Below are 20,927 nucleotides of genomic sequence, written 5' to 3' on the forward strand. Positions count from 1 at the left end.
ATGTGTGTAAGCAGTAGACCCCATAGTCTCCTATTCTACTGCACCAAATGCCCGATAAAAAGAAAAAAAAGAGAAAAAAGGGAAAAAGCAAAACACTCACTGCGAATACGCCAACCGATAGTCTATAAGTATTAATATAATATTATACCTGTATGTCCTTATTTATATTTTTAACAAGATCCACCTTTGAATAAAATGTCTGCTATACCAGGGTAGAATCAGGTAAAACATTACCGTCTCAACCCTGCTTGTGCTGATCCACCGAGTTTAGTATGGCCCTGATGTCCATGTTATCCAGGCCTGGGTCAGCCCTTCCACGTCTCCCCTGGGTCTGCCAGCTGTTGTGTAGCAACTCTCTCTCCATGACGTCCCGCTCATCCACCTCCACCGGGATCCCGAGTTCCTTCAGAGTGGATTGGGCCTCCAACAGAGAGGAGAAGGTCTTGACACCCTTTTCCAAAAACAGTCTCAGTTGAGCCGGGTATGGCGACTGTGCCTTTATATTGCGTTCCTTCAGCTTTTTAATGACTTCACGCACTTGTTTTCTTTTTCTCTGCACTTCGGTGGAGTAATCTTGGTCAAAGAACACTTTGTATCCCCGAAACTCTGTATTCCGCTGCTTCCACGCACACTGTAGTACCAGCTGCTTGACATTGAAGTCCAAAAAGCGAACTATGATGGATCTTGGTGGAGATGTCGACCCCGGCTTCGGAACTGTGGCTCTATGGGCTCTCTCAATGCAAATATCTGTACCTTCAGGAAGCTCCAGCGCAGATTTAAAAAAATCTGTAATAAACGGGATCATCTCTTTTCCTTCTGAGTCTTCCTTTATCCCATACACTCTTATATTGTTCCTGCGCATCCTATTCTCCATATCATCCAGTTTTGCGGTTATTTTGGCGTCTTTTTTGAGCAAGTAAGCTAGCACCCTTTCCTGCTGTAGGCCACGGTCTTCTGCGTTTCTCACTCTCTCTTCCGCTGTGTTCAGTCTCTCTTCCAGTGCCTCGGTTCTCTTTTTTATTTCTGCAATCGATGCCTCCATCCGGGATTGGGATTCCAAAATGTCTCGTTGCGCCGTTCCAGATTCTTCTCGAAATTTGCGGAGCTCTGTTAGCATTAGCAAGTCGGTCTCTGTTTCATTCTGAGTTAAGCTAGCATCAAGTGTTAGCTGTTTCTGTGTCGTCTTCGCATCGTCACTTTTCCCCGTCTTCTGTTCTCTTCTTGTAGTCTTTTGTGACGAGGTCATTGTGGTAGCGTCTTCTGGATAAGTAGGTGGAATTAAATTCTAATAACAGGCAAATTAAGAGTTATTTCGGTCAGAGCGTCGTCTGCGAGCTCTCTACTCAGGCATGCCGGAAGCGGAAGTCTACTGTATTTTTTAAAGAGATCTGTGCCTCAAGTGGGGGGGCACAAGCATTTTGGGGGGCGGGCCCGGCCCCCTATGGCCCGCCCATAGCGACGGGTGTGTGCAACGCGAGTCGCATTCTACCAAGCACTATGTCTGAACAATCCCCACGGTTACCAAAAGTCTCCTGGTTACTAAGTACTAGTTCAAACCAAAGTATAAAACAAACCTGAAGCTTGAAGAAACCCTAAACTTCTTGTTTCCTGCTTCTTACAGTGCAGACGCTTTGCTGCTTGCTCCTGCCTCTGCTTGAATATTTTTGCTGATAATCTTGCTTTTCCTCTGAGAGAAACTATGAGCAGCTTGGACACTTAAAAAACACTGGACTATACATTTTTTGTAGACATAGTAGGCTATTGCCATATTTTAACATTATTCTGCGTGAGTGTGGCCTACCAATAGCTCAAGCCTGTCCTACAGTGATTGTAGCTAAAGCTAATGAGCAGCAAGATGCCTCCTTTCTCTGTGGAAGACTACTACAAACTCCTTCAGAAGATTGCACTTCTGGAAACCAAGGTTCACCTACTAGAAGTGAACGTGGAAGTTAACGGATCTTGTGGAAATGACACCACTTTACCATGGACCCATAACAATTGACAAAAGCATGCTAACACACGGCTAATTAGCACCAACAAGACTACAAAGAAACAGGAGGGTGGAACTGGTAATAAATAAACAAGTGGCAGTCCTCCCTGGAACTCGTCTGGTGCAAAACCTAAGACTAAATAATTTTCCTGGGAAATGGGAGGACGACTAACGGGCAGGGCACAGCGCCCTGAGATTTGTGATATGACCGGCTGACCTGCATTATCATCCGGGCAGAGCACCTCTTCAACCCCTGTACCTAGTAGGACACAGCCGTGGACAGCTGCAAAAGGGAAAATAAGCAACAAAATGCCCCCCCAACAACCTGGTGTGCAACTGGATAACAGATTTGCTCCTCTGCTGCAGGATGCTGGACAGACATCTGATGACCGGGACTGTGTCTCATCGCCACACAGCAGGGTAAGGACTGAGTGCAATTCAAAAAGTAAAAAGCTAACAACTGGGCCTCAAACCCTGATTGTGGGTGACTCTGCTGTAAAATATTTTAAAAACAGTAAGAACACCAAAATACTCTTTTTTCCCAAAGACACGGTGTCTGACTTGACCCAAAAAATCCCAGATATCGTGGCAGCACACCCAACTGTGAAGAACATTATACTGCATATCGGGTCACGTGATGTTGTAAAGCAACAGTCTGAATTGCAGAAACTGGACTTTAAGGAACTGCTTGACACAGTCACCCCCCTAAACGCAAATGTGTTTATCAGTGGCCCCATACCGTCAGTCAGAAGAGGAGATGAGAGATTCAGCCGACTGTTGGCACTAAACAAATGGCTTTCAACTGAATGTACCGTCCATTCTCTGCAGTTCATTGACAATTTTAACATTTTCTGGGAGCGCACACATCTTTTTAAAGCAGATAGACTTTCCCTTAACAACCCAGGAGTAAAGCTGTTCACCTCTAATCTGCTTTACTTTCTGCGCTACACATCTGCTCCCTCTGCCAAGGACACGAGACAAGACAAAACAAAACAAAAGGAAGACACAACAAAGTGCGGCAACCCCCAGGACAGGGGGACCAAAGAACTGTGTTGTGTTTTTGAGAACTATGGACTGACTCAGCATGTGACAGAGCCCACTCACAATAAGGGATACACTCTGGACTTTTTTGTCTCCAAGGGTCTGAAAATTTCCAAGGTTTTGGTGACTGACGTTGCTCTCTCAGATTATTCCTGTGTTTTCTTCAACGGCACTATCTCTGTGCCCAAAAGTGTCCAAACAAAGATAATCAGAAAACGGTATATCACTGAAAACACCAGTGACACATTTATACAGCTTGTTTAATCTGTCGTAACCTACCATGGATATAAGCCAATATCTTATGATCAACCATGGAGATTTCGTCAATTACCAAAATCTGCAAGCTACTATATTTAGCACGTAAGGAATTAACCTTTTCTTCACTCAAAGGCGTGTACGGTAAGCGTACATCTTTCCCAATACTAAATGTGTTATGAATAGTAGCTGCATGTAAATTGTACGCAGCTATCCTTGTTGGCGCAGTTAACACAACACAAGTATCTTCTGGGTGACAACAACCTCATTGCCTCATACTGGATAGCCTTTATTAAATGGCTCTTTCCTGTCCCTGCACCACCTGTAATGAACACACGTTATGGGTCTGGCTTTTTCCCAATTACCTTATCTAAACACCACTGTCTAATCTGATAAAAAATACACATCTGTGTCTCATTCAGAGATCGTAGTAACGCCAGACCATCACTTCTGCACAGGATGTTATTTTTCTTTTCCAAATGTGCAACTTGATCCCTACTCACCCCTAAATCCGGAATATTTTCTATGTCTTCATCCAACATCTGAATGTTATCCTCAATCAGCTGTTTACACTCTAAACGTTCCATTTCTTGCTCTGGGCACAGCTCACACCAGGCATCTTCTTCAACACCATCCCTATCAACTGCATTTTGGATATCGTCCAACTCATCTGCATCTATTTCAAATTTGTTTCTATTTAAATTAACAACAGACTTGACCAAATGTAACAATCCATCCCTTAATCTCACACGACCACTACTGTAAAACTCTTCATACTTCTCAAAACCTCTGGGTTTTAACTGCACATCTTCCCGATATGGCAGAAACAATTGCAGAATACTCTGATAAAACAACTCTGGGCTCTTTGTCTCAGAAAAGCGCACGGAACGAATAACTGCAGGTTGTGTACGCGTTCTTTTCATAATAAAACCACAATCATTTTCAAGTTTTATCCTGTTAACAGACCTTTCGTTTTTAGACAGAACACGGTACTCCGATGCAAACGTTGCCATACACATCTCATTAAAACAAGCATCTTTTGGCCTCTTCTTATACCTATCCACAGAACTAGTCATCCACATCTCTTCTGTGCTAAGATCTTGTGATGATGCCTTTTGTTTTAACACACTTAAAGGCAAACTCATTTTCACCACATTATCCCCTACTGGCACAAACACAACTTTCCTTGAACATTCCTTCAGATGCATATTTGTTAACCTATACACAGTCTCTTGAGCACACACATCTCTGTTGTGTAAATACACACTACCTAAATTTTTCAATGCATCTTTTGCACTTAAATTTCCTTCCTTAGCTGCTTCCCGAAGTGCATTGACCAAGAATAGTCCCACATCTTTTTCATCCTTTGACATATAAGAAATGATAAAAACTGCACATTTATACACATTTATACACATCAACAAATTGGATGTCCATATTTGCATTCCAGCATTTTAACAGTAGTTTGCTATATTGATTAATCCACACCTCATTAACCTGCCTTTTCAACACGACATGTGTTTTCCTACCAAAACGATTATATGCAGCTTCAAAAACCGTTTGATTTATACCTAAATGCCTAAACAACTCTTCCACACTATCATAGCTAGCATGCACATCTGATAGAGCATCCTTAATTGCTGTCAAAATCTTTGATGCTTTCTCTTTTTCCATTTTTGGAGGTTGTTCCTGCCCCTGTTTCTTGCATGCACAATCTGCCATCCCATGAGCTGCATCAACTGTACATGTACACATGTTTTTGCTCTCGTCTTCAACGATGCTACGACATATAAATGTTTGAGTGGACGCTGGCCTGGGGAAATTGAAACGACAAACCGTTTTATTCTTTTTACAAGTTTTTGAGTGTCGCTTTGAATGCTGTTGCACAGATGTCACAATGTCCTTTAAGAGCTCATCTTGTGACGGTAATTCACAAGTAGCATACCGATCAATAAACTGAATTACCTCTTCATCTGTGTTTTTATCAATTAAGGGAGCATTCTCAATCCAAAATAGACAATGGACATGTGGTGAACCACGCTGCTGGAATTCCACCCTATAAAAGTAGTCCTTAATTTTGCCAATGGATGTGATGGAGACATCAGCACTTCCCTCAAAAAACAATGCCAGCGAAAATCAAACATTCTTGCTGCAGTGACAGGATGACAACGTAAAAGCTCACATCGGTCTGCCCATTCTAAATCCTCAACTGTCTGTGTTCTTCCTTCCGGTTTCAAAATACTATTAAGAAGACTTTTCCACCGCATATCAGCAGAGGAAAATGAACAAAACCATGTCGGGACACCGAGCTGACGAACGCAAGCCAACAGGTCCCGCTGTGCTCCCTGCCAAAAAGCTGGGGTACCTCTAATAGGTTTAAGGAAACGGTAGCCATCATCAAACTCCAACAACTTCTTTAAAGATTCCTCATTGCTCAAAACATCAATAACTTTTTGAGATCTACCACCTGATTTTCCTTTCCGTAAAGCTATAGATACATTTGACACAATTTGTTCAAGCTCATAACTATACAGCCCAAAAAAGATAAACTCAACATTTTTTGCAAATCTACCATCAGCATGTAAAATCCTGTTGTTAAAATAACGCGACCTTGTCAAACGATGCTGTCTACTATCATGGTATGTAGAGCACCCGTTTGGGAACAACACTGGGAAGCATTTGGCTTCATTGGTATGATCAGTCAACAATTTCACAGGACTATTTCCTTCTGCGGGAGCCAAATTCAATATATCATCAAAATATTGATCCAACGCTTCCTGACCAATATCAACAGGTATGAGACACGTGTCCTGAAACATACAATGTTGCTGTCTATCATGTAGAAGTTCATCTTCCCCACAGTCAGATTGTTCTTCCCTTTCTACATTAGACTCACTGTTGTTGTTTAAAGCATCAGCATCTGCTTCCCTACAAAACTTATTTAACCATGCTTCATTAAACACTACATCTTTATAATGAAGATTTGTCTCCTTTAAACAATGCAAAGCCTGCCTAATGTGCATAGTATCAACATACTGATATTCATAATGTCCTTTATAGGTTAACTTGCGTTTTAACTTTACAGGCAACAAAGATCCTTCCATGTTAGACAGTGGCAGCAAGTTACTAGTTTGTACAATATTTGCTGGAACGCAGGTCACCGGCCCGTGGATCCCGTTTTGAGAACCTTTAGGTAATGCCAACATCTTCATGAATGGAATGTGTAACGCAATCAAATGTCCCTCTTAACTATTCAAACACTCCAATTCTTTAGGAATAGGATGAACTGCCAAGTTGTTCTGTGCACATTCAGGTTGCACTTCACCTCTATTTATCTAATGACATGTGTGACAAATCCACAGCTGACCTCTAGGCGAATCCAACCACTGGCATGGCAATACACAATCTTTACTACACGTGTGTAAATAATCCTGAGAAATACATTTATCTGCAATTAACGCTATACCTTCCTTCATCTTGCAATCATCGCTTTTACAGTTCAAGACTTGATGTTTAAACAACAATCTATGACAAACGCAACACACAAAATACGGCCCATCTTTTACTTTATCTAAAAACTGCTCCATAACATAATCAAATTGCCCTGCCATTTTTCTCTTTTGTTTCATCCTCAATTTGTTACCTTCTGTAACACGCTTTTTATGCTCAGTAGGGGAGAGCCGGGACAGTTGAAACACTTTTTAATTGAACGTAATTTACAAAGCGGTCGTATCACACTGAAAGCTGATATTTTGTCACTAGCAACCTACACGTGTCTTCTGTCAAATACAGTTGTATTTTTAGCTTTGGACAATACCGTTCAGGAGTTATTGCAGCAAAAGTGGGACGTGCGTAATGTTTCATCCGTCCCTCCTGGACGGGACGAATGAAACAGCATGCGGGGACGAATGAAACATACAGTTTAAGCCATATAAACTTCCAAAAACTTTAATATTTTACTGTATATCATGGATGGTACTTCCAAGAGGTGTTTTTATAGATAGATTGTTGCAGGAATATGCGTCTTTGTGAATGTCTGTTAATAACTAATTGCCGTCATCCTGAAGCGCGTATGAAGCGGTTATTGAAATATCATGCACTGTGGATGACTGTGCTATTTTTATAGCTAGAACAGTAAGTTTTTCTATTTATATCATGTTTCTATTGTGGGAAATGTCATTTAACTAGGTTTTTACATGGGTTAGACCACTGGAAATCCAAAAAAACGCGCCCCAACCCGTCATCTCCATAGGATAACATGGGAAAACTCGACCCCCCTTACCTGGTGGGCTCAAATATATTTTCATTATTCTAAAACTGCTTTTCCATGTCTCACCTCCATAAATAATTGTATGAACACAGATATTTGTGCATTTACTTAAAATCCATGTAGTTACAGCCAGGTCGGGGACAGTTGAAACAGCTGTTTCAACCGTCCCGACACGGACATATGACATTACAGCCTGTTTTGCTTCTCATGTAAACAAGCATGACATATGAAAGTCTGGGATTGTGGAGAACACTAACTGGTCTACTGAATAAGCATGTAATCAAACCTTTAAATGAAAAACACTCGTTAATAATCAAAACAATGTGACCGCTAATGAAGTTTACTTTTGACCATCAAAACGCGTTTATCGGCTGTAACTCCGTGATAAAAGAAAATAACAGGAAGATATTTGGCTGATAGAAGGAGGTTAACATGCTCTATGTTCAGACCTAAAGAAGTCTGTCTATCATCATTACACTCGGAGAAAACTGGAATGTTTCATCCGTCCCGCGTTTCAATCGTCCCGGCTCTCCCCTACTACCAAGATACTTCCTTAAACTCATTTTCTTAACTTTTTGCCTAAATAACACATTATCCCTGTATTTCTTTGAACTTTTTTCCTTAGCTTTCTGCCTAAATAACACATTACTCCTGTATTTCTGTGAACGTTTTTCCTTAGCTTTCTGCCTAAATAACACACTCTCTGTATTTCTGTAAACCCCTTGCCTTAGCTTTCTGCTTAACTTTCAACCTAAATAACACACTTTCTCTGTATTTCTGTAAACCTCTTGCCTTAGCTTTCTGCTTAACTTTCAACCTAAATAACACACTATCCCTGTACTTCTGTAAACCCCTTGCCTTAGCTTTCTGCTTAACTTTCAACCTAAATAACAAACTATCCCTGTACTTCTGTAAACCCCTTGCCTTAGCTTTCTGCTTAACTTTCTGCCTAAATAAAACATTATCTCTGTGTTTCTGTGATCTCATTTCATTAAGTTTCTGACTACGCAACACATTTTATTGCATATTAGATTAGAAATACTTTTTCCTTTTCAAATACTTGGAAAAACAATAGTTATCTGAACTACAAACACTTGCAGTACTCGGCTGCTGTTTTTCTGAATTACTTGTACACATGTACCTAGTCTTGGATGAATTACCCACTTTACACAACTCATAACATCTCTGCTCATCAACATGCTGGACACAAACCACTGACTCAAAATAATTTAGCTCATTGCGTTTTAAGTAAATGCCTTGATTTGAAAATATCGCTCCCTTACAGCTGTATGTAAGCCATCTGTCACCTTTGTATATGAAAATGTCCACGCCAAAAGCATTTGCTGTTGCCTGGAATTCTACGTCTGTGGCAAAAGTGGCAACATACATCATCCGCGATATCGATCCGTTCAATATACTCTGATATCGAAGCATATCCTGTTCCAACTAACTGCACGTGTTCTTCACTGTGACTTTTCATATACTTAACTACAGCAAGTCTTATCTTTTTATGACTCTTTGGGGAACCACTGATCACTTGAGCTACTGCTCCAAAGAAACTACTGCCGTTCTCTACAACTTTAACTGTCTTACATACATTACCCAAAGAACCAGACACTGTTGGCCCTTGCACATCCTGCTTTACAAAATCCACATTATACTTACTGCACAATGTTTTTGCAACTTTAGTAGACAAATGATTAAATTCTAATGCCACATTACTCACATCCCTAGACATTACCACACAATCTGTGTCCATTCCAGACAATATACTATGCTCCCGGTCTATGACATCTTCAACAGGCTCAACTACACAACTTGCAACTGAACTCAAACTATTTAAACAAACACTATTCTGCTTTCTACTTTGTGTTCTAAAATTGTACACCCTAGAATAAGGAGTCACTACTTTGCAATAGCCATAACAACTCTGATTTTGGGGTTGTTTAACACAGACTACTGTCTCATAATGGTTACCATTGCAATTTTCCAAATACACTCCCTGATTTGACAACTGCCTATTCTTGCAATTGTATTCAAGCCAGCGTCCATTACAATATGTGAATATATTTACTCCTAAACAATCTGCTGCTGCTTGAATCTCAATTTCTGTCGCCCAACTGCGAACTAAGTGCATTTTAGAAATGCTGAGGTATTCTGCCATTGATGAATACTCAGTTCTCAACATTCCCTCATATAACAAACTATTTCTTTCCAACTGCTTCACCACAGAACGTCTAATTTCTTTGTGATAACTCTGTGTACCACTCACAGCTTGACTGACTGCTCTAAAGAAACAGCTTCCATCCCCGACAATTTTGTCATTATTACATGGAGGCCCTAACTCACCAACATTTGTAGATACTAAATCAACTTGATTCTCTGATTCGACATTCAACTGTGTGCACAGAGCTTGTGCAACTTCCTTACAAAGAGGATTAAACTGCAGTTTGCTACTCACATCCTCACCTACAAACTCTACATCTGAATCATCACCTACATGTACTACCTCTGAAACATCACTACTTTTAATTTTCTTAGATGTAAATGTTCCTGAGGATCTTTTCCTCTTTGAACCTCTATGACTCGTGGTGCTCACAACATCACCTACACATTCTACATCTGCATCAAAACCTGTAAATACCACATCTGAAACATCCCTGCTTTTAAATGTAGAAGTTCCAGAAGAACTCTTCCGCTTTGAACGTCTCTGACTCTTGGTGTAGCCAAGTGTTGGCTGAAGAGTACTCATTTGAGGTAAAGCACAACCCAACTTACTCTCACCACTCACTGTTGATTCAAGATTCACGCTCAGACCCAAGGAAAAAACAGAACCTTTGTCAGAAACACGGACACCAGCAATCTCAAAAAGCTTTTGAGTTTTTCTAAAAATAGTTGTGAATTTGCAAATGTGATCATATACGTGTTCAAGGCAACTAAAATACACAACAACACTCTGCCCTTTCTCATCAATCAACCCAGTCACACTGCGTGCATGAGAGTCAACCACAGCGTACTGTCCATCTTGACCAATGATTGCACATGTACTACCATTCAATGTCAGAAAGCATGTGTTATATTTCATGCATATTTTATCTAACCCATTTCTTAAAGTTGTGTACACACCTGCCTCAATAAGCTCTCCCTCAACAACATCGACCTCTCCAGTGACATAGTCACCATATTCAAACTCAAACTTGTGCCCGTCAATAACGGACTGTTTGGGCAAATCTGGAACACACAGCATTTTGGACACATCAGCAATTAAGTTGCTGTCCCGCAAAGAGGTGTACAAGTTGTCACCTAAAACTACCACTTCATCCAAGTTGTCCGACTGCCATGAAAACACACTGTCAATTGTATGTTTTGCTAGGCCTACCAAACCTATAGCCATACACTGAAGTCCTCCGTATTGGAACCGAGAATCCCCCTGATGGAATGATCCCCTGACAGATCCTATGTAATGTTCAATCCCGACAGAGCTAGTACCCTCAAGCTCAGCTGCAACTTCTATCTCAGCATCACTGTCTGTAAATACCGCAACATTCTGCCTGTCAAGATCAACTTGCCCCGCCGTCACAGAAATGCTACTTACGCCAAACAACTGTGCCTTCAAAGAATTCTTTAAACTAAAGATGTGAAGCATCAGGTCATTGAGGCATGTGTTGAAAACAGCCACAGATGTGCCAAAAGTGGCTGCCAAACCAGATGCGTCACGTGTGCCACAATCGACTACATCAAAAAGATCTCCGTGATGAATAACTGCACAAACTGCACCTTGGAGATTCAACAGACACATTCCATCCCTCAACAGATGTTCTTGTAGCTTTTCGTAAAGCACAGTCTCATCTTCCAACAACCCAAAATCTCCGTAAACTGGCTTTCCAATACGTACTTTAGAGCTCCTGCCAAACAAACAGTGCTGTTCAATCAATTTACACATTTCCTTATGTTTACCACTTTCCTGGCTTGCTTTAGTGACGTAAGCATTGAACTTCATCCCTTCTGCATGTATGTCATCAACATCTAACTTTTGCCATGTACAAACAGGAGCAATTCCATGTTTGATCACAGCCGCAACACTACATGCCATCAATGCATTATAATCTAAAGGAAATGATGCAGCCCTGACTTTAGTCCCAGCAACAACGGAGGATTGCAACTTTTCTGAACACATGCCAGCAGTAGGATCAACATCCCTCTTACCTTTGATGTTTTTTTCAGCATTGCCCTTACCTTTCTTGGACCCAGTGTGCAGTGTAGGGAAACCCTACAATAAGGAAAAACACATGCAGCAATCAACTTCCATCATCACAAAAGAACTTTATTATATTCCTCAATCAATCGGTATGTGGGACACTTACTGAGTCCAGCGCAACCACTTCTGCAGCCCTGGAAATTGAAGCCTTTGCAGACGACACAGCCACTGGTGTTACCTGTACGAATAAAAAAAAGTAACAAAATCATGTATATTTCTTTCTTTCTTTATTTTTTAAACTATTTTCTAAAATAAAAAAAGCAAAATACATATGCTGTCTTGACTGTTGCTTATTTATTTAGGGTATACGCTTCTAACTTCGGATTGAAGATGTTTGTGACCTAACTAAACTATGTTTGTTTTACTCTATTATAAATATGAAGTTAAAAAAATTAAAATAAATCAATGATTAAATGTTTTTCGGTGTGTACAAACATTAATCAAAGCCACAATGATCCACACTGAACTGCAGGGTACAAATCTGGATCTTGTCTTCTGATATTGTGAATGAACTTTGAGATATATTGTTAAGTGTGATAGAGATCGCATATCTGTAGTTGTTTTAAATTTTAATTTACAGTGCATTAACAGTTAAATAGTTGTGCATTCTCTATTAATAACAAAATAAACATTGTGAAATGGTGGAACTTCACACAAATCACCAGACTCTTACCTCCTCCTCCTCCTACACTATCACTTCAACAGCACTGGTAGGTGTCAGGATGGAAGACACCTCCACAACAGCGGCACCAACCTAGAAAAAGAAAAATTGAACAAAACAAATAAAACTAAAATGTTGTTGCTGTCTGTCAACACTATCAAAACAAATTGTACACAGTAAATAATACATCATAAAAAATATTGGGTTATGATTCCAATTTAAAAAGGAACAATCAATTCAAACAGTTACAAAAAGTATTAAAAACAAACCTGCTGCTTGGACCGGTTTGTCTTGGAGGCAGCAGCCCTCCGAGGACGTTCCACATTCGGTTTCTAATGTAAGAAAATCAAAACACACTTTGTAACCACTGTGGGGTGTAGCTCCTTTAGAAAAATATCAGTAGTCTGATCTTTTATAATTTATAGGGCGTCAGGAGCGGAGACAGTTTATAACAAGGCCTCGACTAACATATAGCATGTAAATTACCTTTGAGCTTGGTGGAACTGTGCTCTCCACAGGGGTGGAATTGGATGGAACAACTTTATCCATCGCATCCAACATCGCAATGCTAAACGTGACTGGTGTTAGCGGGATGGAACACTCCTTCAACATAACCTGTAAAACAAAAACGCAAAAACACTATTGTTGACAATTTGTCCTGTATAAAAATAAATAAACATATGGCATTTGTTTAAATTAAAGCATAATGTAGTAGGTTGAAAAAGCTACATGTTTAGCTTTTCAAGACACATAAATAACTAACCTGTTGTGGAAGCATCCTCTTTTTAGATGCACCAAAGGACTGCTCAAGTTCCCCAGATTGGTGCCTCTGTAATGAAATACAGTTTGTATTAAACAAATAGATACAATGGTAAAATCTTTAGGTAATTCAACTTCTTTCAAAATGTCTCAAGCCTACAATTACAGTGTGCATCTATTACCTTGCGACCCTGTCCAACAAGCGTCCACCCAGAAGGTTCTGGCCGACGCGGCTGACGTGGACCAGTGACATCTTCCTTCACCACAACTTTAGGAATGAATCTTGGCGGCCTCCAAGAAACCTGTGGTGTTACCTGTCGCGTGACTGCTGGTGTGGCAAGTTGCTAATAAAAATAAAACATTTTGATAATATTGAATTTTTAAAAGAGTCAAAAAGTGTGCTGCATATACAATAATACACATACAAATAAAAGTGTACATAAATAGCTATTATTTGCATTACATATAGGAATTTAACAAGCTGAACTAATTAAACAATGATAAATACTAGTATTTTCTCCAATGCTATGAAAAGCTAACCTGGATAGCAGTACGCAACAACACTTCCACAAAGATGGGCATTCCATTGCTGTCGCTCAAATGGATCTGGAAAACAATAAAAAAATAATTGACAAATAAGTGGCAACCAGTGTTGACTGGGTGGTGCACCGCCACAAACTAGTCTGAGTAGTAAACACTGGAACTTTTACTCTCAATATGTCTCTGCCATGAACTGACGGTGGCATATCAACTACAAACAAGTGTATATCACAACACATATTCTACTTACGCCATCTCTGCTCCAAAGTTCGAGCTTTTCAAAAGGAAAGTACTCGGCAATTGAGAAGTACTTCACACCTTAGGGGGACAAAAAACATTACTTATTGAAATATTCATAGTTGTCTTTTCACTTTCTGCAATTTGGAAAACTATTGTTAATTTTATAGAAATTACTTATTTATCCAATCAATTTGCCTGAGAATATATAAACAGTATTGTTAAACATACCTAAACGAGCTGCCACACGATGAAATTCTTGCCGCATGTGATCCTGCCAAACGCCGTTGAAGTTCAAGCGCAGCGGGAAATCAAAGACAAACACCTACACAAAACAGTAGTTGTTCATTACAAAAGCAGTTAATTTTTTCATACCAATTCAAAAAAAAACAATTTATCACATTATCAGCAACAGCATGTACCGCATAATAGGTTACCAAACCTATAACAATGATAACAAATAAAATAGAAAATGAGATTACCTCAGACCAGCAACTGCAGACACTGCGCAGGAGCAAGTTGAAGTCTGCTCCGGCCTCTTCAATGGTCTGGCTGGATGTTAAGTTGTTGCTAGGGGCGATGAGACAGACTGCTTCGGTTGTCCGAGAGAGAGAAGCATTCATCACCTCGGTCTTCAACTCAGTTGCACAAGCCCCTGGGGTAGACATGACACCAAAAGAAAGACTTCCTTCTGGCATCAGTACAATTCCATCTGCGATGCTTTGCAAATGGGAGTCACCTACAAGGAGCACAAACTGAAACAATAAAAGAGACTTTTAGAATTAAAATCATCATCCTAATACCTCAGAGTAAAACTTTTGTTCAAAACTATAATTTTCAACAACTGTACCTTCTTGTCTGGAGAATCGGCTGGAATGACCAACTTGTGCTGCCTCCCAGTGAAGGGAGATTTTGGCCATTCATGCACTTTATGGCGGTAGCCTGTACCACCGCCTATTTACAAACAAACACAAACATATTGTGATGAAACATAATAAACATATAACAAGCATAACTTATGTAAGCACAACAATCAACACCTTAATACTAAAAAAACTACAAAATTAAAAGAATTAGTTTACAATTGTGCAACAATGATATACACTTTACACTTATCAATAAAAAAAAATTGTGAAAAAATGCTTGGCTACATACGTGCAAAACTGGCATTGGAAGCCCGCTGGTTGCCAAGAACCACCGTCCGCCGCTCTGCCATTCTCCATTGGGCTGCCAGTGAGCGCCGGTAATTCTTGCCACGCGGCATCTAAGTATGTACAGACAATTTATTAATAATGACATTACAAGACACGTTTACCCTCAAATAATTATATAATAATAATAACAAGCAACACAAAAAAGAAGACATTCATGCTGCCTTTTTTTTTTTGCCCCCTTCCTCATTTCCTGTTCCTTTGCATGTTTGTCACACTTAAGTGTTTCGGAACATCAAACCAATTTAAACAATAGTCAAGGACAACACAAGTAAACACAAAATGCAATTTGTAAATGAAGGTGTTTATTATTAAAGGTGAAAAAAAATCCAAACCATCATGGCCCTGTGTGAAAAAGTGATTGCCCCCCTTGTTAAAACATACTATAACTGTGGTTGTCCACACCTAAGGTCAATTTCTCTAGCCACATCCAGGCCTGATTATTGCCACACCTGTTCACAATCAAGGCATCACTTAAATAGGAGCTGCTTGACACAGTAAGGTCCACCAGAAGAGCCTTAAAAGCTACACATCATGCCGAGACCCAAAGAAATTCAGGAACAATTGAGAAAGAAAGTAATTGAGATCTATCAGCCTGGAAAGGGTTATAAAGCCATTTCCAAAGCTTTGGGAATCCAGCGAACCACAGTGAGAGCCATTATCCACAAATGGCGAAGACATGGAACAGTGGTGAACCTTCCCAGGAGTGGCCGGCCGCCCAAAATTACCCCAAGAGCGCAGCGACGACTCATCCAAGAGGTCACAAAAGACCCCACAACAACGTCCAAAGAACTGCAGGCCTCACTTGCCTCAGTTAAGGTCAGCGTTCATGCCTCCACCATCAGGAAAAGACTGGGCAAAAATGGCCTGCATGGCAGAGTTCCAAGGAGAAAACCACTGCTGAGCAAAAGAACATCAAAGCTCGTCTCAATTTCTCCCCAACACATCTTGATGATCCCAAGACTTTTGGGACAACATTCTGTGGACCGATGAGACAAAAGTGGAACTCTTTGGAAGGTGTGTGTCCAAGTATATCTGGCGTAGAAGGAACACTGCATTTCATAAAAAGAACATTATACCAACAGTAAAATATGGTGGTGGTAGTGTGATGGTCTGGGGCTGTTTTGCTGCTTCAGGACCTTAAAGACTTGCCGTGATAAAAGGAACTATGAAATCTGCTGTCTACCAAGAGATCCTGAAGGAGAATGTCCGACCATCTGTTCGTGTACTCAAGCTGAAACAAACTTGGGTTCTGCAGCAGGACAATGATCCTAAACACACCAGCAATTCCACCACCGAATGGCTGAAGAAAAACAAAATGAAGACTTTGGAGTGGCCTAGCCAAAGTCCTGACCTGAATCCTATTGAGATGTTGTGGTATGACCTTAAAAAGGCCGTTCATGCTCGAAAACCCTCTAATGTAACTGAATTAGGACAATTCTGCAAAGATGAGTGGGCCAAAATTCCTCCAGGACGCTGTAAAAGCCTCATTGCACGTTATTGCAAACGCTTGGTTGCAGTTGTTGCTGCTAAGGGTGGCCCAACCAGTTATTAGGTTTAGGGGGCAATCACTTTTTCACACAGGGCCATGATGGTTTGGATTTTTTTTCACCTTTAATAATAAACACCTTCATTTACAAATTGCATTTTGTGTTTACTTGTGTTGTCCTTGACTATTGTTTAAATTGGTTTGATGTTCCGAAACACTTAAGTGTGACAAACATGCAAAGGAACAGGAAATGAGGAAGGGGGCAAACACTGTTTCACACCACTGTACATATATATATATATATATATATATATATATATATATATATATATAGATTAGACTTTATTCATCCCACAGCGGGGAAATTTCCTTGTTACAGCAGCAGTTCCTTCAATAAAAGCTAAACAAACAAAACAAGTAAACACACAAAACAGGCAAACAGCCGATGAGCAGAAGGTAGACTGGAAGTAAAGTGACGTCAAATAAAAGATTTACTAAAGTGCAATTGCCATAGTACAAGAAACAATATTTTTTGTGTAAGTGACATTAAAATTAAATTGAATATGTAATTAAGGTAATGAAGCAAAAGTAGGTAACCATAATATAAATTATATTTACCCATGACCATAAATAATATTGAAAAGTACTTGTAACAGAAACTACACACACACACACACATATACATACACACACACACAAACAAACATATATAATATATATATACACTCACCGGCCACTTTATTAGGTACCCCATGCTAGTAACGGGTTGGACCCCCTTTTGCCTTCAGAACTGCCTCAATTCTTCGTGGCATAGATTCAACAAGGTGCTGGAAGCATTCCTCAGGGAGTTTGGTCCATATTGACATGATGGCATCACACAGTTGCCGCAGATTTGTCGGCTGCACATCCATGATGCGAATCTCCCGTTCCACCACATCCCAAAGATGCTCTATTGGATTGAGATCTGGTGACTGTGGAGGCCATTTGAGAACAGCGAACTCATTGTCATGTTCAAGAAACCAGTCTGTGATGATTCCAGCTTTATGACATGGCGCATTATCCTGCTGAAAGTAGCCATCAGAAGTTGGGTACATTATGGTCATAAAGGGATGGACATGGTCAGCAACAATACTCAAGTAGGCTGTGGCGTTGCAACGATGCTCAATTGGTACCAAGGGGCCCAAAGAGTGCCAAGAAAATATTCCCCACACCATGACACCACCACCACCAGCCTGAACCGTTGATACAAGGCAGGATGGATCCATGCTTTCATGTTGTAGACGCCAAATTCTGACCCTACCATCCGACTGTCGCAGCAGAAATCGAGACTCATCAGACCAGGCAACGTTTTTCCAATCTTCTATTGTCCAATTTCGTTGAGCTTGTGCAAATTGTAGTCTCAGTTTCCTGTTCTTAGCTGAAAGGAGTGGCACCCAATGTGGTCTTCTGCTGCTGTAGCCCATCTGCCTCAAAGTTCGACGTACTGTGCGTTCAGAGATGCTCTTCTGCCCACCTTGGTTGTAACGGGTGGTTATTTGAGTCACTGTTGCCCTTCTATCAGCTCGAACCAGTCTGGCCATTCTCCTCTGACCTCTGGCATCAACAAGGCATTTCCGCCCACAGAACTGCCGCTCACTGGATGTTTTTTCTTTTTTGGACCATTCTCTGTAAACCCTAGAGATGGTTGTGCGTGAAAATCCCAGTAGATTAGCAGTTTCTGAAATACTCAGACCAGCCCTTCTGGTACCAACAATCATGCCACGTTCAAAGTCACTCAAATCACCTTTCTTCCCCATACTGATGCTCGGTTTGAACTGCAGGAGATTCTCTTGACCATGTCTACATGCCTAAATGCACTGAGTTGCCGCCATGTGATCGGCTGCTTAGAAAGTTGGACAGGTGTACCTAATAAAGTGGCCGGTGAGTGTATATATATATATCTATATATATATATATATATATATATATATATATACACACATATATATATATACATACAAACACACACATATATATACACATTTATCTCTGCTATAGATAGCCTTTGCCTATTCAAGCTACACAACCGTTTTTGATGGTACATTTAAGTTAAATCATTTAATTGTTTATATTTATCACCTAGGCACCTTCATAGATCATAAACACAGCATGACATTTCTATAAATACATCATGCAAAAAGCCTAATTAATTACACAATTAACAGATAAAGTGTGAAGTATCACACCACATGGTTAAGCAACATATAAGTCAATTACCTAATACTTTAATGCCCCTTTCATTTAAAGAAAATCCAAACAGCAACCAATGGTCAACGATCACTCACTTACATTGGCTATATCTACATTATGTGGTTTCATTGCTGCTATGGACTGCTGCTGCTATGTATTATTAAGGTCTTAATAATACAGTAACGTTACTGAAATGTCTTCCCTTAGTTAGCATTTTCATAAATTATAGCTCATGAACACAGAATTGCTTGTCGGTTAATACAATGGTGTGTAGACTACCACCAACTAACAAAACATTCAAAGTAATGTTAGAATAAAAGGAGCGGTAAATTCAGCGCCAGGTGGGTCTGGGGCATATTTAACTGAAACGCTACCCATCCCCAACAGTGCACATTCAATAAAATTTGAATGTTGAGCCTTTGTCACCTCTAAAAACACACAACTAACTGTTAAAACCTGTTGAAATACACTTGAAAATATATGATTTTCTCGCCTAAATTTTTACCCCCTAAAACATGCTGCAGTTTCCACATGCTTTGGCCCTCTGGGATGACCCTGAGTTCATTGTGAAGCTAACACTCTCAATTTGTTGTTTCTAGTGGCATTGTGACACTAGGCCTTACTGACACAGAGCTACAGAGGTTAGAACACAGAATTTCTATTTCCGTCCAAGTAAATCATCTGAAAAATTAATAAAAATCTCTACTGTAAGCATATTACAACTGCTATATACTAAAATAGTACCCTAGCCACATGTCTCAACTTAGAACAGAAAAAATCCAGAAGAAAATTACTTATAAAATGGATTTTATATGATGTTTTTCTACAGATATGTCTGTGCGTTTGTCTCATTTCTAATTTCTAAAAAGCCAAAAAAGTGCTAAATACATAACTTCTGAAATACAAAAACACATCCACATCACTCACACATATACCTGAAGAAGTACATACATAGATTTATAGGAATAAGTAATTATAATTTGATGAAATGGTGAAATGCCATAAAAAGGCAATATTTTTGTTTGAATGGGCTGGAGACCCTCTCAGGGAAGTTTTTGTTGGCCATGTTTGATATCAATCGACTCGTCTTCTGATTGGCTACACAGGGATGCCAGTTTTATGACCTCTTTCTCTAAGTGGTCGGATCTGCTGTCAGTTTTTCCCACGTGGGCCCAATGGGAATGTGGGATTTGATTGGCTGGTCTGAAGGATTTCTTGAGATAGGCTTATGCTATTGGTCGGGACAGATATCAGTGGAAAGGGCAGAAGCCAGAGATTCCGACCGTGCCTGGACGGACACACAGGGACGCACAGGGGAAAAGATACACGCGATCAAAACCGAGAAATGATGAGCTATCTAGATTTCTCTACGTCGAAACTTGGCCAGAAACTACAAGATTGTGAGGGGACCAGATAATTGTGGATTACAAGGCTTGGATATTCTAATAGCTTGGAGTGTTTACGAAGTAGGAAAACCACGTTTTCGGCGATCTTTCACCGCTGTGATTAAAGACACGAGGACAAAGGTAGGGATGCACGCTCACTTTATACTCAAATCTTTCGGTCTTTCTTTACTTCAGAACATGATTATAACCGTTGTGAGTCACCTTATGCTTTGTGTGTGGGCTCGATGGAATCATGAGACTTTAAGCTTTCTAATGGTGTGCTGCATGACCGTGTTGGTGACGATTTAATGCTTGCAATTCATGAAAGAAAACACGTTGTGGACAAACCGGTACCGGTTGAGGAACCGTGCGCTCAGAGAAGTAGTTCAGACTGAATAAAAAACACAACTAACCGTTAACAGTTAAGTCACAATAAAATGATCCTCCTTTTATCCATATGGAAATATGTCCACTTAACTACATTAATTTGCTTGCATTATCACATATTGTATGCAATTACATAAACAGTTCATCATTTATGCTTAACCTAATGACTAAACAGAGTCTGCTGTAAGTTATAGCTAGGTATCAACCTACGTTAG

The 20,927-nt window shown here is 40.1% G+C and overlaps 1 protein-coding gene across 1 annotated transcript; it reads right to left on the reverse strand.

Moving 5' to 3' along the window:
• Positions 1–3,278: 3,278 nt before the first annotated feature.
• On the reverse strand, positions 3,279–15,275 carry LOC116685624 (uncharacterized). Its single transcript, XM_032510593.1, is given in 20 exon segments — positions 3,279–3,543; positions 3,545–4,698; positions 4,700–5,370; positions 5,373–6,951; positions 8,655–8,954; positions 8,956–9,350; positions 9,408–10,133; positions 10,263–11,046; positions 11,101–11,826; positions 11,921–11,992; positions 12,745–12,807; positions 12,962–13,090; positions 13,239–13,304; positions 13,417–13,578; positions 13,775–13,840; positions 14,025–14,092; positions 14,243–14,336; positions 14,494–14,766; positions 14,862–14,965; positions 15,167–15,275. Coding segments are annotated over 20 exon segments (7,806 nt in total).
• Positions 15,276–20,927: the final 5,652 nt, after the last annotated feature.

This window comes from Etheostoma spectabile, unplaced genomic scaffold (assembly GCF_008692095.1).
Source record: "Etheostoma spectabile isolate EspeVRDwgs_2016 unplaced genomic scaffold, UIUC_Espe_1.0 scaffold00570090, whole genome shotgun sequence".
In the NCBI taxonomy this organism is placed as follows: Eukaryota; Metazoa; Chordata; class Actinopteri; order Perciformes; family Percidae; genus Etheostoma; species Etheostoma spectabile.